Genomic DNA, 24,505 nt, shown 5'->3' with positions numbered 1-24,505 from the left:
GACCTATGTACATGTGCGTGTGTGTTCATGTATTGAAGGTGGAGGAGACACGGTGTCAAGCGATCTTGAAGGAACTTTGTCAGCATTGCGCACATCTGGTATATTTGATGGTGCTGAGTCAGTAACCAGTTCATCCAGCTACCAGAAACTTGAGCAAGGGTACCGAAAGCATGTTCAGCTGCAACGCACCAGCCCAGCATCACCCATGGCCCAGTTTTGGCTAACATACCTCGACATGGTTGGCCTGCTGCTTCAATTCATCCGAGCTACGCGGACAGGGAACTGGTCGCTACATCTGGCATGCATAGAGAACATGTTGCCATGGTTCTTTGCATACGATCGACAGAACTACTCCAGGTGAGATGCTTGGGCCCTTCATTAAGTTATCAGCTGTGTGACCGACGCAATTAAAACATTTTGCTTCAAATACGAATCATTCAGTTCTCCTAAATTGAGTTCTCATTACATTGTGCTTCACAGGTACCTGTCGCTGTATTGGCAACAAATGCGTCAACTGCCTGCTACCAACCCTCCTGCCCACAGAGCCCTATCAGGAGGTTGCTTCTCTGTTGCAAGGTCTACGAACAGCTTCTCGAAGGTGGCTGTTGATCAGTGCATTGAACAGACCATCAACCGGCAAAGCAAGTCACATGGAGGACTCATTGGCTTCAGCCGCAACCCAGGTAAGGGCAAAAATTCGTAACAACTGACCGAACTTCAAATTATCCAATAGAACATACATGTACACTGATGGGGAGATACTTCCTGATGATCCCACATGCAAGATCAAACAGTAAGCAACCAATGTACACTATGCAAACACAGTGCTGCCCACCTGCATCACGAATAGGAAATGATTCGACTCTAATGTGATCCTGAACAGTTGTGGATTACATGTACATGATGATGTATTTCTCCTTCCCTTTTCTGTATAATTGTCCTATAAAGGAACTGTTCACCGCTGGGTGCTCACAGCTCACGAGCGAGCGGCTGTTGCAAGTGCATGTAACGACCTCGTCAAAGCGGAGGACTATGATGGCACAGCACGTCCACACAAGGACAACACAGACAGCAGAATGAAACGGGATCAAAGCGACTATGGGAAGCTCGAAAAGCGACCTTCCAGCTACACCTCCAGCACGAGTTGACTTCATAGCAGATCAATACCACACTGCGTCGATTAAGTCGTGCGAGCGCTCAAAGCGAACGGCCTCAACTGAGCCCCTGCGAGTGGCAGTACAACGTCCAGACCAGGCTGTTCCTACTCAGTGGAAGCGGTTCATGGCAAGCGGAGCGAATAAGGCCGGCCTAATCCAGTTCTTCGCTGACCATTGGAGTTCTACACCGGAGCTCAAGGCAACATTGGGTGTCAGTCGCAGTGTATTCATAACCGTGGGACAGCAGTGCTACGTGTTGCAAGAAGAAGAAGGGAAATCGACACTTTCACGGCACCAGGTGTCCAGGTTAGTATTATAAAAGACAAACAGTACAATGTCATGTTTATTGCGACTTTGACTATTGTCAAGCAAGTGGTATAAAACATTTGCTGCATATTGGTCCCACAAGTACAAGTAGGATATTGCTGATGGATTGAATTCAGTGATGAAAATCACATAATCTGGCAGAGCCATGTTATCGTTCTCTGAATGCCCGGGAAATCATTTTGCTCTTTTTACAATTTTGATCATGTTCACAGGTTGACCAGCAATCATGAGGAAGCAGACACCCGGCTGATCCTTCATGCCGCTGATGCTGTGCAGCAAGGATTCCCAGATGTTGTCATTCGGTCGCCAGACACGGATGTAGCCGTGATTGCCATTGGCTCCGCTAGCAGCATTCCCGGTCGGCTCATATTCCAGACTGGCACGCAGCAACGGAGGCGGTTCATCGACCTTACCCAGCTGTCACAGAAGCTGGGCCCCCTGGTTTCGTCTGCAATTGTTGGACTGCATGCTCTTACTGGGTGTGACAGTGTCAGTTCCTTTTCTGGGAAGGGAAAGACTGCTCCGCTGAAGCTGCTCCTGTCAAGCACGCGAATGGCAGAGGCACTGGCGACACTGGGTGTCAATGCTACATCGGATGACCAGCTGCTTTCTGAATGTGAGTGGTTTGCGTGTGCCTTGTATGGCAATCCTGGCCAGCAAGACATCAACAGCCTGCGCTACCAAAAGTTCTGTGCGGCCACATCCTGTGCTCCGCACAAACTACCGCCCTCACGCGACGCTCTCCATCAACATGTGGCCAGGGCTAACTACCAGGCCCACATTTGGCGGAGCGCCACCACTGCGATGCCAGAAGTACCGAGTCCAGTGGGCCATGGCTGGCAGTCGGAGACTGACGGCACGCTTTCCATCTCCTGGATGCTGCAGCGCGTCGCTCCTGCTGACATACTAAAACTGGTGAGCTGTGGGTGCAAGACAAGGCACTGCGTAAGTCAGCACTGTTCGTGCAAGAAGGCGTCCTTGGCTTGCACGGACATCTGCTCGTGCTGCTCATGCGCCAATCCGTTTGGGGCCGTACTCGAACAGAAGGACAGCTCCGGTGCCGCAGATGTGGGAACAACTGCATGTGAAGGCGACCAAAACAGTGAGAGCGAGGAAAGTACTGGTGCTGACGACTTTGAAGAGTCTGACTCCAGCTCAGATTCTGATGAGGATCCAGATCAGGAGTTTGACGACTCGCTGTAGACACTGGCAACTGCACCGTCCTCCCCTGGTCCAAGCCACCCATTGTGTTTGTGAATTATGGCTATGGCTGTCAACACACCTAACCTGTTCACACATTGTATATAAACTGCTTGTACATAGCTTGGCTTCTAAAGTGATGACGCTATCATCCTACATTTTATTCCAATTTACATATTAAACTGGGCATATTGTCCATGAATTGCACAGCACTGGTCATGTCTTCCTTACTACAGTTGTAGTATTTATTTATTTCATTTTCGATTGAGTAGTGACTACAATGCGTTTATATCATTTCTAGTCTTCTCTAACTCTAATTTAATCGAGTGCTATTGAAGGTGTGTGTGCCTGAGAGAGAAGCAGGGAAAGGGTCCAAGCTTAACTTTGCAGAATGATAGGTAAGGTGTCCCTCGTATCGATCGTATCAACGAAATTCCAATCAAGAAAACATTTGAGATCACTCGCGAAGCGGCGTCAAACTACACGACACGACGGGTAGTTTGTTGGCTGCCATTGCGAGTGGGTAGTGGAAGGACCAAACGATATCTAGGCTAGGCTTACGAAGTCCCTGTGCTTTACTTCTACAAGAGCGAGAGTAAACTTCTTGACCAAGAATAATTATTATGATCAACAACAAAGTGTAGTCGCCGACCAGATCAGACACTCGCTTTGAGTTTTCAAATTTGACTGCATTTGGTTGTCATGTGCGTACTCTACGCAACTCAGAATCGGCCCGAGACGAAAGGTGAGCAGTTCAAGTGACCGACGAAGCTGAACTAAAATTGCCTCTCGCGGAGCTCCTTCCCCGATCTAGACGGGCCAACAACTACCATTCGACTCCACAACAGGTACTCTCTCCACCTGTACAGTTCGATTTTACTCGGATTCTAGTGGCAGACCACTTTCAGATTTAGACACTTTTTTTTGTCCTGGATCCCCGACTAACGGGCCCAAACAGGCTGTAAGTTGTACCCGGACCCTGCAAGCACGGCGACCAAGTGACATGTGCACGCATGAGCACGTGATCGCTTAATCAGCTACAGTGAAACCTGCCTAAGGCGACCCCTCAAGGGACGAGAAAAAGTGGTCGCCGTGGCCAGGTGGTCTTCTTATCCAGGTTCAGTGGGTCACGTGACCATATCCACTTCATAATACATGTGATATATCATTGTGATCAGTGTATCACACTGCACACATCTATGCTACTCTAGCACGACTTATGTGTCTGGGATCCTCAGACCTCCTGTCAAATGTCATGCATCATGTGCATGCACCATGTACATCTACACTTCCTCCACTGATGTGTAGATCTACCATGCATGGTGCACCATGCAATGTGTAGATCTACCATGCATGGTGCACCATGTAATGCGCACATTGACATGTACTAGCAGGGTGCAACGCGGTCGTGGGTGGGTGGTCGTCGGTCGCGTTGAGCGAGTGGTCGCCTTATCTGAGCTGTCTTGAATGTGAATTGTCCGTGACAAGGAAAAGTGGTCGCTATGGTGGAGTGGTCGCTATGGTGGAGTGGTCGCCATTACAGGTTTTACTGTATGTTCGATCGGGAATGCGGGCCGAACGCTGCATCGCAGCTTTCTCCGACCAAAACCAGTCGACGCAGCGTCCGAAAGACTACAACATACGGGCCGCTCGTGGTCATCTGTGCTTTTATAGAAACGAAAGGGCACTTTTAGTGAGACTTTGCTTACAAATGCCCATCTACTAGCATTAGGGCGCAGTCACCCAGTTTCGGTGGAAGTGTGCGAGTTCAATTGGGAATAAAGGATGACCGGAGCGTCTCAGCTTTCTTGGCCCAAAACCATTCGACTCAGCACCCCGAAGACTACAACTGGTGAACATTTGATATTAGGCTTAACTTCTCCGGAGTTGAGATGGGGAAAAGTCAGAAAAAAACTTGACTACCACCACTACCACCACTGCCACGACTACCACCACTACCACCACTACCACCACTACCACCACTACCACCACTGGCACCACTACCACCACTGGCACCACCACCACCACTACCACCACTACCACCACTACCACCACTACCACCACTACCACCACTACCACCACTACCACCACTACCACCACTACCACCACTGGCACCACTGGCACCACTGGCACCACTACCACCACTACCACCACTACCACCACTACCACCACTACCACCACCAAAAGTCGTGACTCAGTAGGCACCGGCGGATTATGCCGGCAGAAAAATTGGCAGAATTACGTACTTTTTCTGGTAAGTTTCATGCATGTTTGGTATGTGGATAAAGAAATGGAGCAGAATTCGAGGAATTGCCCGCCATAAGGTTTGTATGGTTCTGCCAATTTCACTGCTTTTCGAGCAGAATCCGCTGGTGCCTATTAGTTGGTTGGTTGGTTGGATTTATTTAAAGTCGTGCAACAAACAGGCATATCTGCCTCCTTATATGAAGACGACTTCTGGCAGTAAAACATTTTAAAGAAAAGAGAAAGGAAAAAAAAGAAAAAAAGAAGAAGATAAGATCAAGAATGTATACTGAGCATACAGCTAGCCGGAGACCGAGCACAGCTAGCCTCGGCATGTATCAGAGCATCAGGATTACTACATACTACTAGTACTATACTCAAGATAGGGGAGGGGGGTTGCTGTCATGCTACAGTATTAAAGACAATATGCGTGCAACACACCCTTGAACTGGAGGGGGGACGTGATGTTTTTCGCATCAGGTGGAAGACTGTTCAAAACGCGTGCCGCAGAAAGAGACACGGGATGAGTTCTGGATGGAAGCTGCAGCAGATGTTGTTGGGAGCCGCGCGTTTGGCCAGCCCTAGTCGGAGTGACGAAATCTCCAAATAATGCGCTGATCAGCGGCTGCTTCATGGTGGAATGTAGGCACCGGTAGACCAGCGAGCACACTGTCTCACGCAAGAGCTGGTGTACACGAAGCAGGTTGTGTTCCGCATACACGGGAGTCGTACGGGTACGGGAGGTCAGATTGCACATGGCTCGCAGGGTTAGGTTGCATAGGCGTTGAAGTCTCTCCTCGTTAGCCTTGGAGAGAGAGCTAAAGAAAGCTGAGCATCCATAGCGGATCCTGGACTCTACCATGGACGTGTAGGCCATTCGCTTCGACTGCACAGAGAGACACTTCCGATTTCTCCACAGTGCTCCTATAACCTGTCGAGACGTTTTACAGATATGCGTAACGTGGCTATTCCAAGTCAGGCGATCGTCTACAGTCAAGCCTAGGTACTTGGTCTGCGACACAACAGGGAGCACAGCGCCATCGCATATCACAGGCGGCAAGGGATCAAGGGTGCTCCGAGGAGCAATGTGCAGCACACAGGTCTTGGTGGCGTTGAGGCTCAAACCGCGTCCATTGAGCCAGACGGCGAGACGCGTACATGTGACACTAAGCTTAGAGCTGATGTCTGCACGGCTGGATGATGATGTATCTAAGGTGATATCATCGGCGAATTCTTGGTGACAAATACCAGGCGGTAGATGAGAGTCGATGGAACTGATGTATACAGAAAAAAGAAACGGGCCGAGAATACTACCTTGCGGTACACCACTTGAACACTCCGAGTAGCATGACGATGAAGAACCAACTTTAACATGTTGTTTCCGACCCGACAAATAGCTGGCAAACCAGGCCAGAGCAGTGCCACGTACACCCTTTCCGTGAAGATCATCTAACAGCATTTGGTGGCGAACCTTATCAAACGATTTTGACATATCGACAAACACAATACCAGTGGACTGTTTCCGGTCCCTAGCTGTCCTCCATCGATGTACGGCCAGTGTCAGCGCGTCCTCTGTGGAATGATGGCGACGGTAGGCAAACTGAGTTTCCGGAAGAAGATTCTCGGACTCGAAGTATCGAACAACTTCACGGTGGATTGCACGTTCTAGGAGGCGTGATACAGTAGGAAGGAGACTTATTGGTCGATAGTTGGTCGGTAGTTCAGGATCACCGCCTTTGAAAAGTGGCGTGACATTAGCCTGCTTAAACATTGCTGGGAGTTTAGCAGTCTGAAAGGAAACATTAAAGATGCGGGTCAATGACGGTGCAAGCATGGAAGAGCACTTCTTCAGGAACAGGTTTGGTATGTCATCATGTCCAGTTGCCTTGCGCTGGTCGACCCGAGAAAACATCCGCTCAACAGAGTGGACGGTTTGGGGCGTGAAGCGGGCAAAGTGGGACTCCTGTACCAGTGTGGTGGCATGTGAATTCAAGTTTGAAGGTCGCTGGGGATCATATAGAACGCTCGAAAACGAATCTTGCAGATCCTGAACAGGGATGCCGGGAGCATGATGAATAACACGGCGATCGGTTACCGTATTCAGTGTACGCCACAAGCCTCGGGTATCAGCCGCGTGTAATCCACATTGATCGCAAAAGTACTGGTTTCTTAGTTTCCGATCCAAGCGACGACAAATGGAGCGTTGATCTCGATGTTTCTTGCGAAGCTCAGCATCCGCCGGATTTGCTTCAGACTTTGATGGAACCTGTTTCGTGCTCGAACTGCCTGCTGGAGTTCTGGAGTCAGCCAAGGGCAAGGGAGTCGCCGCCGTTTGGAAAGCGTCTCCGGGGCATGGAGGTCGAGGACTGCCTTCAGCTTCGTGTACAATTCTTCCACCATCGAGTCGCAATCACTCGTGTTGCATGTAAAACTGTTAATGCCGAAGGCCTGAAGATCGGAACTGAACTGCGACAAATCTATTCTTCGAAGGTGCCTTGACATTTTTGGATTTGGGGCCGAAGAGAGAACTGCTGGCTTCAGATGACTTAAGGCAGCAGCATGATTGCTGACATCGATCGCAATTACTTCACAGGACACTACCTTGTCGGGAGGAGAAATGACTAAATCCAACGCCATGGCGGAGTGGGACGTGACTCTAGTTGGAGCAGTTATCATGTTGGTAAGATTATAACTGTCCAATACTTGCTGGAATGACCGTAGGGTGGGTGAGTGACCCGGCATGTCGACGTTGAAGTTGCCCATGACAATGAATCTATCCTCCACTTGACAGGTCATGCTCTCTATGGTGTCCTCGAAGGCTCTCCAGAAGTCCGCCGTTGCAGAAGGTAGGCGATACATGCAGTTTAAAAGCACCCGATCTTTGCGTGTGGTGCGTAGGGCTATACATATGTTTTCTATGTCGGTATGTTCGGCTTCTCTGTGGCGACTGACTATGAGGCTCTCCTTGTTATTAGTCAGTCAAGTGAGAATTCAAGGCGGCAGGAAAACCGCGAGCTCCTATGTAGGGAGCAACATACTCTTCCCCTACTATCACCGAAGTTGCACCAACCTCTACTCCAAAATTGCCCACTTGAAAAAAGAGAAAATAGCCGAAAACGGCGAAACCAGCGAAATAGGGGAAATGGGAGAAAATTAAGGGGGCAGCCTACCCATAAATTTCATATGGCATTCAATTGACCGTAACTTTGGTGTTTCTCAATGGATTTGAGTGAAATTTTGACCACACACTCCTGCCACTATGCTGGCCCTCATTCATATTGAGTGCTACGTCCGTTGAAAGAGCATGAATAGCTGCAAATTCTCTGAGAATTGTGTCCCGATCAAGAGTTATGGCCGAAAATGTGCCCTTGCAGGGAAAGACTTTTTTGTTGCACACTGTCATTTGTTGGCAGCACTGTATTTGAATGTGAGCAGACCGTGCGCAACTTGTTGTATTATTGGAACACGCAAAAGTGTGCAGAATTTTGCTCTAAGTCCAGAAAAGTCCAAAAAATCACGTTAAAAAACCACGTATTGGGCTGCATCGACTTCTGCCAGCACCCTCGTGACGTTGCAGATATGTGGCTTGACGATTGTAGTTGACGTTGATTTAGTGACTTTGGCAAGTTTGAGTCGTGTCAAGAAGTCAGGTAGGATTCAGTACTAGGCAGTAGTGGAACGTGAGTGGTAGTCTTAGCCGATTTTGGAGGGTATCCTGGATTCGGTTCGAAGCGCTGTGGAAATGGCTTGCTGTGGAGGTCTCAGCACTGGATGTTGTATCAAAGGTACGACGTCATAGCACGCCCTGAACCTAAAAAAATTCAAAAATTGACTTGGGTCTGTGGGAGTCTGTGACAGATTCCAGGGCCACGTTGAAGGGCCCTTTCCCACCACCCATGGCTGCTTCTGGACGTTTTTTAGGTTTGGATCCTGCGCACGGACAGAATTGGCTCGAAAATGTGAAAAAATTGTAAATGTATTTGTTTGGCTCCTGGGTGGTTCGCCAACCGTGGCACTATGGCGGAATTTTGAGTTTTTCCGGCCTGTAAAGCCTGTCAGTGAGGCGCAAGAACTTTTAAATCATGTCCAGAGGGCCAGCATAGTGGCAGGATTGTGTAGTGCATATTTCACTCAAATCCATTGAGAGACACCAAAATTACGGTCAATTGAATGCCATATGAAATTTAGGACCAGCCTGCTACTGTAAAAGCAGAAATTTTCGGTGGTGTAATATTTTCGGTATTCGCCAAAATCGGCGGTTCGGTAGAGGGAAATTTTCGGTAAAACCCGTTCTCCAGGTAAGTGTTTAGGGTTTTACGTCGGGCCCTAGACGACGGCTACTTTGGCCAACCGGACAACGAAGAAGTTGTGACCAAAGAGAATGATTTTATTTCTTGCGCATGCGTATGTAGAATGACGTAATACTCAGGGAGTGAGGTCGCTACAGTACTCCCCCGCCAGTGGTGAGGTCGGGAGGAGCGAAGCACGATAAACAAGAAAGAGAAGAAAGGAAAGCGCAGCATGTACAAGGCGGAAAGGCAAAAATATAATAATATGATACATATGTACAGGCGAGAGCGCTGCGTGCGTGAAATTTGTCAAACAACGTGGCACAAATGCCGAAACAAAAATCAGAAAAGCAGGAAAGAGAGAGATGCATGACAGAGGCGGGTTAACATGTCAGAGGTGTGTTAACGTGACAGAGGTGGAGAGCATGTCAGAGGCAGAAAGAAAGAAAAGAGGAAATGTACGCGTGACAGAGGAGTGTTATCGTGTCAGAGGCGGAAAGAAAGGAAATGTACGCGTGACAGAGGAGTATTATCATGTCAGAGGCGGCTGCATGTTGCAGGCTTGGCGGGATACCAGCAGGAGCGCTGCACTGGGGCGAGGCGTGCCGAGTGAGGCGGGGACAGATGGAGGCGAGCGCAGCTCCATGGGGTCCGGTGCCGGGCGTGTGCCTGCGTGCATGCACAGTGAGTGAGCTGGTACGACGGGTGGAGGTGGCCAATTTCCAGCTTGAGGCCAGGACGAAGACGACTGGACGATGTGCCGTGGCAGGATAGCGGGGTATCCAGGTGGGCCGGGAGGGTGGCAGGGGCCACAGCAGCTCCGAGGCGGATCCAGTGACGAGTGGTGGTGAGGCTCGAGTTTTACGTCAACAGCCGGCGATTGACGGGGTCCCGAGAGTTGAGGCGAGCAGGAAACTGCGGCGGGCCGAGCTCAGGGATGGCATGCTCAAAACTCCGAAGAGCGCAGCGTCAGGGGTCACCAATTTAGGGTTTTACGTCGGGCCCTAGACGACGGCTACTTTGGCCAACCGGACAACGAAGAAGTTGTGACCAAAGAGAATGATTTTATTTCTTGCGCATGCGTATGTAGAATGACGTAATACTCAGGGAGTGAGGTCGCTACAAGTGTACTAGTACTACATGTATTATCGGTTGTACCGAAAATTTCGGTGCGTTTTATTTTCGGTAAAACTTGTCGGCACCGAAGTTACCGAAAATAAAACACCACCGAAAATTTCTGCTTTTACAGTACCTTAAGGGAAACTGGGTGTGTGACTAAGGGATTTGCTTTGGCTGGGTTAGCAAGTATGCGAACATTCAGAAAAAATCCTTTAGTTTCGTACAAACTTTAGGCACTGTATAAATACAAATTTTCGTTCACGAAATCTTTCGTTACAGGCTATTCATCCTACGTTACAATACGCGTCACGTTTTGGTATACGACGTACTGGCAGACGTCGTTTTCATGCATGTGCATTCACACAGACACGCACATGCTGCTCGTACAGCTGTGTGTACAGCTTCTTTCGGACACAAACTGCTGGGAACGACAGAACGAAACTCGGCACAGGGGTCTGGATATGTCATCTACGTTTTCGTATCAGGAGTACAATTTTCCCGCCACGTTCCATGTTGTCATGGCTATCCGGACGAAAACATCACGTACGTCACGTTTTGGGCGTAGTGTGAATGGCCCATTAGATCACTCCACGAGCAGGCTTGTTACGTACCAAAATTTTGTTTTTGGTCGACGTCTGTCACCCCGAACGTTCAGAAAAAGCAACTTTAGTTTCGTCCAAACTTGATATTTCCTGCCCCCTAACGAAAATAGCGAAAGTAAAATCCAAACGAAAATTTGTACTTATACAGTATCAGGATTGTCATACGACACGCTGATTCACTGTAGACCACGATGGAGAAACTTGCTGGGCGTGGGTCCACTGTGTGCATTTGACAGACGGGCATTGCACAGCCTTACAGGATTGATTGAGAGTTCTTACCGTGATATTATCGATTGCTCCTTGTACTTGTGGCTCTTGGCGGGTATGCGCGATGACAGAACATTCCGAAGCATTCGTCGAAGACCACTTTGCAGTGTTCGTCCTCCACACAGGCAGGCACCATCGCACTGCCTTGCCGCAGTTCGCCTCGCACGGCGCATAGGCTATCGATTGGGCAAGCGTATCCGTCCACTGTAGCTTGCCTTTGTTGCCCAAGGTCTCTGTTTCGGCTGGGCATTTCGGGAGCTCTGGGAAAGTGAGGAAAGAAGGTAAAATGGATACGGTTCTCAAGGTAACAGTTTCTTGCACTTCGATTTTGCAATCGGCCATGCTCAATAAAAATAGTAATTCGTTCTCTATCATGGATGCTTGAGTACCGCTCTCTCGAGTGTAGGCTACAACAATAATAATTATTATTATTATTACTGCAGTAAAATGAAGGATTCAGGAGTACAATCATGTACGAGGTGATTTGGCTTTTCTTACCATCTGGCATTTTTTAAGCCTGTCAGTGAGACGCATAAACTTTTCAATCATATCCAGAGGGCCAGCATAGTGGCAGGAGTGTGTGGTGCAAATGTCACTCAAACCCATTGAGAGACACCAAAGTTACGATCAATTGAATGCCATGTGAAATTTAGGACCAGGCTGCTACCTTAAGGTGGCAGCCTGGTCCAAAAATCCCTGAAAAATCGAATTTGTAAATTCATATCAAGTGCTACATCAGTTGAAAGAGCATGAACAGCTGCAAAATCTCTGAACATTTTGTCTCGATCTGACGAGCCGTTCAAGAGTTATGGCCGAAAATGTGCCCTTGCTAGGAAAGATTTTTTTGTTGCACGCTGTCATTTGTTGGCAGCACTGTATTTGAATGTGAGCAGACCGTGCGCAACTTGTCGTATCATGGAAACACACGGAAGTGTGCAGAATTTTGCTCCAAGTCCAAAAAAGTCCAAAAAATCACGTTAAAAACCACGTATTGGGCTGCACGGTGGCGGGCGAAGCCCGCCGCCGTGCAGCAGGACTTCTGCCAGCACCCTCGTGACGTTGCAGATATGTGGCTTGATTATTGTAGTTGACGTTGATTTAGTGACTTTGGCAAGTTTGAGTCGTGTCAAGAAGTCAGGTAGGATTCAGTACTAGGCAGTAGTGGAACGTGAGTGGTAGTCTTTGCCGATTTTGGATAGTATCCTGGATTCGGTTTGAAGCGCTGTTGAAATGGCTTGCTGTGGAGGTCCGAGCACTGGATGTTGTATCAAAGGTATGACCTCGTAGCACGCCCTGAACCTAAAAAAAATCGAAAATTGACTTGGGTCTGTGGGAGTCTGTGACAGAACGCCCACTCCTGCCGTTGTGACAGATTCCAGGGCCACGTTGAAGGGCCCTATCCCACCACCCATGGCTGCTTCTGGATGTTTTTTAGGTTTGGATCCTGCGCACGGACAGAATTAGCTAGAAAATGTGAAAAAATTGTAAACGTATTTGTTTGGCTCCTGGGTGGCTCGCACACCGTGGCACTACGGCGGAATTTTGAGTTTTTCCGGCCTGTAAAGCCTGTCACTGAGGCGCAAGAACTTGTAAAAAAAACAGCATAGTGGCAGGGGTGTGTAGTACAGATTTCACTCAAATCCATTGAGAGACACCAAAGTTACGGTCAATTGAATGCCATATGAAATTTAGGACCAGGCTGCTACAGCCTACCCATAAATTTCATATGGCATTCCATTGACCGTAACGTTGGTGTTTCTCAATGGATTTGAGTGAAATTTTGACCACACACTCCTGCCACTATGCTGGCCCTCACGCCATGATTTACAAGTTCTTGCGCCTCACTGGCAGGCTTTCCAGGCCGGAAAAACTCAAATTTCCGGCATTGTGCCACTGTGTATATTTTTTATTTATTTTATTTTTTATTTTTTTACAAAATACACAACTCACTGGCAGGCACATGGGGCGAGATGGTGCTGGCGGGGCTTGCCATGCTCAACCGACCAGAGGTCTCGGCATCTTTACATGGCAGGCGCACCACATTCGGGACGGAAGCATAAGCATGAGGGGAAAAAAGCACGGGAGAAAATGGAAGATGTAGACTGAAGGAGAGGATCTAATTTTGGAACACAGCAGAAAATAGCGAATAATCAAACAGATAATAGGAGTGAAAGGAGAGTGTCGAATGAAGGGTGCAATAGGGTAGCAGTGGAGATTGGCTACTCAGGATTGGCGACAATTAGGCTTGGGGTGGGCGAAGCAGGAGCATAATCCCGGAGGAGGCTAGAGGCAGTCGGTTGCCCAGGTGTGCGAGCCACCCAGGAGCCAAACAAATGCATTTACAATTTTTCACATTTTCTAGCCAATTCTGTCCGTGCGCGGGACCCAAACCTAAAACAAGTCCAGAAGCAGCCATGGATGGTAGGGTAGGGCCCCTCAACATGGCCCTGCAATCTGTCACCACGGAACGAGTGGGCGTTCTCTCACAGACTCCCACAGACCCAAGTCAATTTTTGAACTTTTTTAGGTTTAGCACGTGCTACGAGGTCGTACCTTTGATACAACATCCAGTGCTGGGACGTCCACAGCAAGCCATTTTCACAGCTCTGCACACCAATTCCAGGATACCCTCAGAAACCGGCAAAGACTACCACTCACGTTCCACTGGCACTACTGCCTAGTACTAACTGAATCCTACCTGACTTCTTGACACGACTCAAACTTGCCAAAGTCACTAAATCAACATCAACTACAATAATCAAGCCACATATCTGCAACGTCACGAGGGTGCTGGCGAAAGTCCTGCTGCAATGCGGCAGGCTTTGCCCGCCGCCGTGCAGCCCAATACGTGGTTTTTTAACCTGATTTTTTGGACTTTTCGGACTTGGAGCAAAATTCTGCACACTTTCGCGTGTTTCCATGATACGACAAGTTGCGCACGGTCTGCTCAGATTCAAATACAGTGCTGCCAACAAATGACAGCGTGCAACAAAAAAATCTTTCCTTGCAAGGGCACATTTTCGGCCATAACTCTTGAACGGCTGGTCAGATCGGGACACAATTTTCAGAGAATTTGCAGCTATTCATGCTCTTTCAACTGACGTACTACTCAATATGAATTTAAAAATTCGATTTTCAGCGAATTTTTGGGTAGTCTGCCACCTTAAAAGCACTTGCACTGTGTAAAAAACGTGAAACTTGTTAGCACTGCCACAGTGGCCTGGCCCTTAGACAAACATACTAGTACCTGTTAGCTGGTCATCAGTGGTGGACTGGTAGAGAGTAGTACCGGTTGTTGCCATGGTAACAGTCACTGATGACGCGTCTAGCCAGGTAGTAAGCGGTAGCGTGGAGGGTGAAGTGGCTGGAACAACAGTTGTTGCTGTGATTGAAGGCAGAGTAGCGGCGTGTGTGGTGGTTGATGTGGTGGTTGGCGTGGTGGTTGGGGTGGTGGTTGGGCTGGTGGTTGGGGTGCTGGTTGGTGTGGTGGTTGGTGTGGTGGTTGGTGTGGTGGTTGGTGTGGTGGTTGGTGTGGCGGTTGGGGTGGTGGTTGGTGTGGTGGTTGGTGTGGTGGTTGGTGTGGTGGTTGGCGTGGTAGTTGGCGTGGTGGTTTGTGTGGTGGTTGGTGTGGTGGTTGGGGTGGTGGTTGGTGCGGTTTTTGGTGTGGTGGTTGGTGTGATGGTTGGGGTGGTGGTTGGGCTGGTAGCTAACACCAACGATGTGGAATACACAACAGTGGATGTGTTAGTGATGTTGGGCAATGTCGTGGCTACAGCTATACATCTATAGCTGCCGATAGTGTTAACACACTCTGTTCTACTGGAACAACTGTGCACTTTGCGTACACATTCATTCAAATCTTGGAAGGGAGAAAAGGAGAAAAACAACAACTGTTGAACGCATACATGTACATGTATGCTGAGCAGCTATTTGAACAAAAAAGCCTCGATCAAGAGTAGATCACTTGTTGTGGAGAGTTTAGACTACATTAGCCGCTACAAGGGTAATAGTTTAGTTACAAAGACAAAACCCAACTCCGCAGTTTCGACCACTCAGCTTCAGTCACGACAGAGGTCCAACCTACATGTATAATTATTTTATTATTATTATGCCTCCTGTCTCGCTAGCTGATGCGAAGGCAAGCAAAGAGAGCAACATATTGTTCCTTTTTGTCTCTTTTCTATTGAACTGATGAAGTAATATTGATTTTGCAACTCGTGAATACTGAGGTGTGGGCAATATGTGCGCTAGCTGCAGAATTCTTTTTCCTCTTGTTTTGTTTATTGTTGTTGCCGCTGCCCCCCCCCCCCTCCCTCCCGCAGACGAGGATGATGGTCACGTGGTTTGTATAATAAAATGTACATGTATTGTGTGTGAGCGTTGCGTCATGCGGGCTATAAATATATTGTTATTTTTTTGTATTTCAAACACAACCCTTCCTATGAGTTTTGAAAGAAAAAGAAAAGAGAAGCAGGAACAGTAATTGGGCTACGAAATGTGGCTGTGCCAGTGGGACAGACTAAGCTCAGCCGACAGACCGTCTGGGCTTCATTGCCAGAACTACGTACTGTAGAAACTTGATGAGATTGAGAGAGAGAGAGAGAGAGAGAGAGAGAGAGAGAGAGAGAGAGAGAGAGAGAGAGAGAGAGAGAGAGAGAGAGAGAGAGAGAGAGAGAGAGAGAGACACAGAGAGACAGACAGAGAGAAAGAGAGAGAGACAGACAGACAGACAGACAGACAGACAGAGAGATAGACAGACAGAGAGAGATAGAGAGAGAGAAAGAGAGAGTTAGAGATAGATAGATAGATAGATTGAAAGAGAGAGAGAGAGAGTGAGAGAGAGAGAGATGCGAGGGTGGGGGTGAAAGAGCATTCAGGATAGAAGAAGAGACGAAAATAAGAACGGAAATATCATTTTAAATTGCTAACTTATACTGATGATTTGAATACACTTTTAAATAACTGACCTTGTTCACAAATTATGTTGCTTAATTTATTACATTCAATATTGTCCCATTTGTCAGCTGGGTACGGTGGAGGGTAACGATACCACATGGTAGCACACTCTGGCATAATGCCGTCAGGCTGGCCGCTGTGCCAGTTTGTGTACGTCAGGCTAAAGCCATCGCCAACTGTGATCCACTGGAATGGGTAGGTAAACGAACGAATGCCAATCCAGATTGTGGTGGCACTGGGTCTGCTGTTGAGTATACACTGGTTCTGGATAGCATTGCGTGGTGTTGCTATGCCACTGTTAGTTGATAGAGTTCTGCAGTAGCTGACGGTGTCATTGAACGTTTTACTGACTCCCGCAATGTACTTGTACTCATAACCACTGCCAGAACAGTTCTGCCAGCCTGTATCAGTAACAACATAATGATACAGTCATGAAGAAACATCAAAAGAAAGGTTTTGCAGAGCGAAATTTCGCACGATGTTCGTTTGACGTCATGAAAAGGGAAACTTCGTGCGAACGTTCGCAGCTTTGAACGCGAAAAAGGCTTAAAAGGAAACGCGAAACAAACCTTCGCAGTAATTTTCGCTGATCGTGGATCAGTGGTGAACCAACCTCATGCAATGTTTTGTGGTTCTTCTGTCACATTTCAGTAGATTTACTCCTGGCTTCGTACGCTGGTGCTAGATTTCCCATATTGGCAGCCCGTGTTGCTTCATCTCCGGAACCATCTCCGTTCGCCTGCCGGCTCATCTTTTGGTTACAGCAGTGATGCTTTTGTTGATTTGGAGGCGTTGGTGAGACGGATTACGGCACAGGCCAACATGTTTGTCTGTGTGTCTTCGGCCATGTACATGACTTGTACAACAAAGTCAAACAGCTTTCGACTCAGAGCGCCGCCAGTGCCACTCGCGACAAATCAATTCGTAGTTTCTTGGAGCGAAAATCATGCAAAACACACGCTTAGTTCGTTCGAGCATTCGCAGCCTATTCGCAAGTTCAGACGTGAAATCCTTGTGAATTTTCACTCTACAACACGTCTCTAATAAAGAGGTTTTGCTCCGAATTTCGGCACGCGAGAGCGAGATCGAAAAATGCACTCGAAGATTTGGCATAATGTGCTCATTCTGAGAAAGCCAACTTTTGCCGAAAGGATTTTTCGTAAGAATTTTCTTGGAGAGGAGGGTGCTTTCAAGGTCTCCGATCTTCTCAGGCATTAGGTGTCTTCGTCAACATCAACATCGTCAGTTACCTCTGATTGCTCCTCTTTGTTGCGTCGCTACTCTCTCCGCCTGGAGTGTCCTCACCATAATCTATCGGCGCAAAGTGATACACTAGGGTCCAGCGGATAATGCTCCGAAAATGTTCACATAATGCTAACCATAATACTCCAAAAACTGCCTTATAATGTTGATTATAATGCTTCAGTAAGGGATAAAATGCTCTTGGTTTGGGACAAAAATGGAAGAAAGTCTGCACATTGTCAAACTTCCAGGAAATTATGCATATCGTCGGTCTGCCTCTGAAGCTGGCACATTATCTCCCATGAGCTCCACCACATCTTATCACTATAAAACATGATTGCTTCTCCAGCGGCTGCTCTCCATTCCAACTTTGATGCAGGCTTGTGGCAGAATAGTCGGTGTATCAAATCTTCCCTGAGAGATGAAACCATTTTTGCAGGTAGTAATTCATTGCTAGGATGAAGTTTATCTTGGCAAATAGTATTCATGCCTGCTGACAAGCTGTCACTGCTTCCACTCTGCAAATAGTGTCTTCATCTGAAACACCAGACGGGAGGCCAGCTCCTGAGAGCCGATCTCAGATCGAGATCCCTCCCATTTGCGGAAATCCTGAAAACACGTTGTCAGAAGTTATTTTGCCACTCTACATCCTTTGCTCGTGTTCTCATCTTCTCCTTGAGACGCCGGTGTGTTACAGTGTAGAGGTATGGTTTGTCACAATACATGTACTCTTCCTTTCTGATAGCATTTGACTGTAGGCCTGGCATTACAACCGTCCATAACTAACTGCACGTGCTTCATCAGGAAAGCAAGACACGCGCTGCTGAGCGCTCCAATCGACTTGGTACGGAGTCCATGAGAAATTCTAGTTCTTTTCGAGCCTCCTAGGTTCTCAGCTGGACTCGGCATAGGCAGTTCGTTTGGAGCGAGCTCTTTCTCTCTATAGCCGCTCCTTCATCCTGGTCCAAATTTATCAATGCATCAATGTCTACTTCAGTATCGCTAGAGATGCTATCGCCAGAGCCTATGGCACAACGAGAAAACTCTTCTTCGTCTGCTTGCTATTCACTTCGCGTATGTCTCCTCCATACAACCATAGCTCTCCATTATTCTAAAAGAAACTTCGTACCGGTAAATCATTTCTTCGGATTTGCCTCGGTTGGGAATGCTTCATAAATGGCTTTTATACATGATTTACCTGACCACATCGCTACATAACGTTTTTTATGTAGCAATGACTGATTACACTGTAGTCTGTATGTGGCCAGGTAAATGTACATGTAAATTATGTACAATATTACTGCTAAAGGTGTACCATGCACAAGGTCTGGTTGCACCTCATGATTCAGCCGATTATTGCCAAAAACCTGGGATTTCCCCATATTAAAGTAAAGTAAAATTTTAATGATCGTGTCCGTTCCCGAAGGGAACTCACGACGGCCGCTAACACCCGATAAACCCTAGCGGCAGATGCAGCGCCTAACGGTGGGGTGAGTGGATAAGTCTCACAACCACTGGCACAAGTGCCGAAAATGACCCCATTAGCTGCATCCATGTACCCCTTGTGCCTGGCCACAAGTTCCCAGTTGACTGTGGGTAGCAGCACGCCTGGAAAAACCGCTCCCAGGCAGGACTTGAACCAGGTACCTCTCGTATCTCAATCATGGTCTTTGACCAACCCACTGTGCCTGCCTGGTCTTTTTCCCGATATTATCCACTATGAAACTCGTTATGCCGCTCAAACCTCACATAATGCTCGTTTTGTTCCTTTCTAATGCTCCATAATGCTCTGACGCTCGGATAGTCGTATAATGCCGAATATAATGCCGGCATTATCCGCCGCACCCTACACAATTTGACTTGGCAATGGATATGGTTATTCTATGGCAACTGAGAGGTGGTACAAATCCGCTCCTGCGTGGGTCTTCGGGAAATGAGGAAACACCGTTGGCCCTTGAATTTTTGTTTGAAAAGGTTTGTTGGAATCAGCCAAAAAAGAGCTCGGGACATATTTGACTTTAATAAAAAATATAAATTGTTTAGTAGCAGTGGTGAGGCTTCCTGCCGTTTCATTCAAAGGAAAAAAGGTTTCAGAGCAGACTTGCTCTCTTCTAGGGGTGAAACGATTAAGGGATATTCCTTAACGGTTAATCCAAAACTTATCGATTACTTATCGATTATTATCGATTAAGCACCACTGACGAAAAAACTCACCATTTTGCATCAACTACAATCAATTTTGGAACTTCAAAGAGAACAAAAATAATGGAAACATCGACCGTCGCACAGGCACAAACTGATTCTGAAGGCTACTTGTCCAGAACAGTGAGTTCCGTGAAGCAACCGGAACGAAAGTTCGCGGGTACGAATCAGTGCATGGTGCAGAGAAAAGAGCCGCGTGTCATACAATAGATCTAGAGAGTACATCAGGTAGATCTACCGGGTACGCGTGTAGTGTGTATCCAGGGCATGAGCAACTCGCTGTGCGCGCTGCACGCGTTGATTGACACCTCCGTGCACGCGCGCATCCACTCGTACCCATCGTACTCCGGTACATGTGCTGCACGCAGTAAAGTCATGTAGACACACTGCACATGCCGGATATTTCGTCGTACCGTATAGTATGTCGTACGAAAATGCTATAGCGATTAGAAAAATCGTAATCGACTAGATTTTTTCGACTAATTTATCGACTAAACCACATAATCCTTTCACCCCTACTCTCTTCCCATTCACTCTGCAAACTCGAACTCGTTTCTCAATCAATTATTTATTATTACGTTTCGGCTGTGTGTGTGTGTGTGTGTGTGTGTGTGTGTGTGTGTGTGTGTGTGTGTGTGCATGGGTGTGTGGATGTGCGTGGGTGTCTGTGTGAAAGCACTTCGGGCTTTGCGTGAATTAATCACCACATTGTCATCTTTGAATAATTATTGTTGGTACCACACTTCTTTAATATCATTATCTTTAGGATTCTGGCACGTCACGGTGGGTGCGATGTAGCACATCATAGCATCACAAAATGCATATATAACAGCTCCTTTGCAAACTTGCAACCTGATGAGGGCAATTTTGCCGAAACGTTGTAATAACTGATTGAGAAACGAGTATGAGTTTGCAGAGTGAATGGGAAGAGAGCGAATCTGCTCTGAAACCTTGTTTCCTAACAACTTATTCGTTATAAAATTGTTGTCTCCTCGCCGAATAAACTCGGATGGAGAGCCAAGGATTATTTATAAAAAGGAAAAAGGACTAAGGAATGTCTCCTCGGGGAATATTTAAAAAATGCTTCAGGTCGAGATATATATAGCCAGGCTCAGATAGATATCCTGGACCATGTGCTGAAGTCACGATTTAACTGTCGTAGTATCGCGTTGAACGAAGTGTTCCTTAGACGGCGTCTGGATAATGGTGTTTGTCCAAGTGATATCGAAAAAAAACATGTATGTCCGCAGGAACAAAGCGTATCACGCGTTTTAAAAGACATCAACCCTTTTCCATCGCTTTTTCTTCTTACATGTACAGGTACTCCTCCTTTTAAATTGTTTTCGCATCGTCTCCATCGCTTGACATTGTTGAATTAATAATTCAATGTCACTTCAGTTGGTCCTCCTTGTTGCGATATTAAAATTGTTGTCTCCTCGCCGAATATCGAAAATTCTACTATGTTTTTTTGTTTTTGTTTTGGGCTGCTATACATGTTATGTACATGTACATGAACCAAGCCAGGCTAGAGGGGGGGGGGGGGAGGGGAGGTGGCTATTTTTCCCGCCAGGGGTCAGGGGAGCGACGATCGGAGCTGGGTTCCGCGGGGCGCGGGAGATATGAGAACGGTTCAAGGCTCATGGCTCACGCGCTTGGCGGATCTTGGTTTCTGTCGCCGGTTTGTCGATGCTTTGGCGGGTGTGGTAGTCATCTCCTTGCCTGGCGTGAGTCATTCCTACTACGCTCAATCCCAATCACCATTTTTTGTTTCACCATCCTTGGACACATGTGTCATAATGCAGCACAAATCTCTACTGCTTTGGGAATATTGGAATGAAGCCAGCATTTAATATTCTGAAGAAAATGAGGACAAAACATTCATATTATGGACAAAATGCGTTCAGAAATGCCTTTTATGGATGAATTTGGAATGGTTGAGGCGTTTGCTACATTTCCCCATGGATGAACACTATCGCTACAGTTGCTGGGGACACACCCCAGCCATACTATTCCGCATGTGTTTTGATTTGCACCATAAGCATGATAGCCGTGAAGCCAATGAATATTCCAAGGTTGTAATTTTACTGAAACGATCTACACTTTCTGCTTATGTCGAGCATATTTTGGCATATTTTGGCATATCTTGCTAAGCCTTTGGCATATTATGGACGTTTTCCCTGATATGCGACGAGCATAATCTGCTCTTTTTTCATATTTGGTCGAGGCCTAGTGCCAGCTAGTAATAGCGCACTAAGGTGTGGGCTACATTGTTGGCTACATGTATACAATGTCATGTAGCGGTACATGTACATGTACGTCATGTACGTCATGACATTGTACATGTATAGCATGGCACTATACCTCTATCCCATACTCTATAACGGTGTACCTTTTTTAAAGTCCACCGGGTAAAACCCTTGCTAATGACATTGTACATTGTACATGTAAATGACATTGTATGTCACGTACATGTACATGTACATGTACATGTACGTGACATTACAATGTCATGTACATGTAATAACATCGTTTTCTCTTTTAATTAATGAAGGTGATTTTTGCCACCTTTTTGTCCTCGCGAAATTTTGTACCTCCATAACCTCTGCTCTCTTTTCTCAAGACACCTCCGTATAAGTAGTCTAGTAAATGCCAGTCTCGGTCATATCATGCTGTCTGATGAATGTGAACGTGAACCTCTCGAGCAACGGAAGAAAAGGACTTGGTTGCATCATTGCTGTGTGATGTTGTAATACATGTACTTGGTACATGTATTACAACATGTACTGTAAGTGGGCGGGCAGTGAAAACAAAACCCGTCGTTCGTGGTCATGATTTACTCTTTGTGCTACATAAGTATAGTGCTCTCCAATACAATAGAGAGAGAGAGAGAGAGAGAGAGAGAGAGAGAGAGAGAGAGAGAGAGAGAGAGAGAGAGAGAGAGAGAGAGAGAGAGAGAGAGAGAGAGAGACAGAGAGAGAGAGAGAGAGACAGAGAGAGAGAGAGAGAGACAGAGAGACAGAGAGAGAGACAGAGGAAGCTGTATTGCAGTGTGTTACTGTGCCAATCATAAGAATACTGATTAATTATTATCATTGGTGGACATCCTGACGCGGAGTTAGGGGCAACCTGGACTTTACTAGGGATATCACGTTAAAAATGAAAACATGTACCGTGCACGTACACGTACATGTGCATATACGTCACGTCGTAAAGGGACAGGTACGCGTAGGTGGGCAGCGCCAGTTTACCCTGGGCCCTGCGGCTGTGCTCCAGTCCATGTCGTGGTCCCATTGTCCTGCATCCATGCCATGCAGATATGCTGACTAGTTATCCCGCGGAACAGCTGAGAGACGCGTATGCACGGAGATTAATGCGTACGATGCAATGGTGGTACATGTACTTCGAAGTAACACTAATCATAATTATTGATACCAATACATGCACGCACCTACCTGCAGTTGTTCCGCTTTGAGTTAATATCACGAGCAACAGCAGTCCTGCCACGCGGTGGTGCATCACTGTACGACGCAGCTGCACGGTACAAGGCACAGACCAATCGCGACTTTCTTGGCCAGCCATAGACAAGAGCTTGGGAGGTCTCCACAAGAATACGATGCTAAGTTCATCTACGACCAAGGGTAATCCGAGTGAAGCACGGAACGACGTGGTTGCCCCTTCCTTATTCCTTGGCTTATGCCACTCGCATAAGCGTAAGAGTGAAATAGACCCAGCAGGTTACAGCGACGTTCGAATCAATACTTCACTGTAACTGACGCTCGAAGTCATCCCATCGCGTTTTGGCCTGGCTGTATTGTTCCCCGCCTTTACAAACCCAACATCAGGTGCATAGTAATAATAATCAACATAGCTAGTAAGATGCCATAAAGCTCCCTGATGCCGGGCGCGATAATCCATACACTGAACTGCCCATAGAATCTCTACCGCTACTACCGCTACTACATGTTGACATGCATGTACCTGTACTGCCAAGAATATTATAACCCACTGCCACTGGGGGATTATACACTCTTGGCAGTAACTGGTGTGTTCCACGCACACGACACTTGTCAATAAACTCGCGTTTACTAACAGGTCCTGTCGAAAACACGAGCTAAACCGAGAGAATTTAGTGGGCGGAATCTGAAAAAGCGTTTTCAAAACTTCCAGCTACCGGTAGGTGCAGAGCATCCAGGATGGAAACACCTAACAGCATAATGTCTACAGAATACTACCACTAGGACTGGTATATTATTCAGGTGATCGTTCACCTGTTTCCTTGGCTGCCAGGCGATAATGAGCATTGGCATTCTTGGATGAGTGCCGTCTACGGACTTTGTAGATGGGCCTTCGAGGCTTTGGTTCAATATCGACATACTATACAAAACAACGGAATGCTGTATACTCTTATCCAGCATTTATTTCCGCTATGCCGTTCAAGTCCTGCTTGGAAGCGGAAGGATTTATTCCAGCCCGGCGTGCTGTGACCCACAGTGCATTGGAAGGTAAACCAAATGTGGCCTGATACGAGGAGAGCATGGATGTGACAAATAGGATTTCGCCTTTGGCCTCTGCTTGGTGGGTCTAATCAATCCCCCCACCGTTTAGGAGCCGCATCTGACGCCTGATTATGGGGTGGTGGTGTCTAGGCACCGGCGGATTATGCCGGCATAATTATTGGCATAATTTGGTGGTTGAAAATTTGGAACATAATTTGGCATACTCTCGGAGGTAGGAGCATAACTACACGATTATACCACAGTTCTAGTATGTAGGCTATACAATTGTGTACAATGCACCTGATCAGTGCTGGTGGTTTGCATGGCAAAGGGTTCGGAGGTCATGCAGATAGTGTTTCAATGAAAGGCAGGGTAGAAATCTTGGCAATACAGTATTGTATGCT

At 47.1% G+C, this 24,505-nt stretch overlaps 2 protein-coding genes across 2 annotated transcripts in view; one reads left to right on the top strand and one right to left on the bottom strand.

The window, feature by feature from the left end:
* The window catches only part of LOC135819274 (mucin-2-like), a 42,590-nt gene extending 19,109 nt beyond the window's left edge, over positions 1-23,481 (bottom strand). Inside the window, exons 1-4 of the mRNA XM_065332450.1 lie at positions 23,058-23,481; positions 16,173-16,562; positions 14,453-15,064; positions 11,218-11,465 (exon numbers count right to left, since the gene is read on the bottom strand). Coding sequence (XP_065188522.1) covers positions 11,218-11,465; positions 14,453-15,064; positions 16,173-16,562; positions 23,058-23,184 — 1,377 coding nt within the window. The 5' untranslated portion in view covers positions 23,185-23,481. The remainder of the gene's footprint in view (positions 1-11,217; positions 11,466-14,452; positions 15,065-16,172; positions 16,563-23,057) is intronic.
* Positions 1,126-2,894, top strand: LOC135819273 (uncharacterized). Its single transcript, XM_065332449.1, has 2 exons — positions 1,126-1,463; positions 1,697-2,894. The coding sequence occupies exons 1-2, from the start codon at positions 1,282-1,284 to the stop codon at positions 2,685-2,687; spliced, it is 1,173 nt and encodes a 390-aa protein (XP_065188521.1). The 5' UTR covers positions 1,126-1,281; the 3' UTR covers positions 2,688-2,894.
* Positions 23,482-24,505: the final 1,024 nt, after the last annotated feature.

The sequence above is a fragment of the Sycon ciliatum genome, chromosome 6, assembly GCF_964019385.1.
Source record: "Sycon ciliatum chromosome 6, ocSycCili1.1, whole genome shotgun sequence".
Taxonomy (NCBI): domain Eukaryota; kingdom Metazoa; phylum Porifera; class Calcarea; order Leucosolenida; family Sycettidae; genus Sycon; species Sycon ciliatum.
This window is presented reverse-complemented; position numbering and strand designations above follow the sequence as displayed.

Excerpts from the sequence above, each read along its gene's own strand:
- LOC135819273 (XM_065332449.1), top strand. The coding sequence starts at position 1,282 with ATGGCAAGCGGAGCGAATAAGGCCGGCCTAATCCAGTTCTTCGCTGAC. Across the intron at positions 1,464-1,696 it reads TCACGGCACCAGGTGTCCAG|GTTGACCAGCAATCATGAGG; the intron begins GTTAGTATTATA and ends TCATGTTCACAG.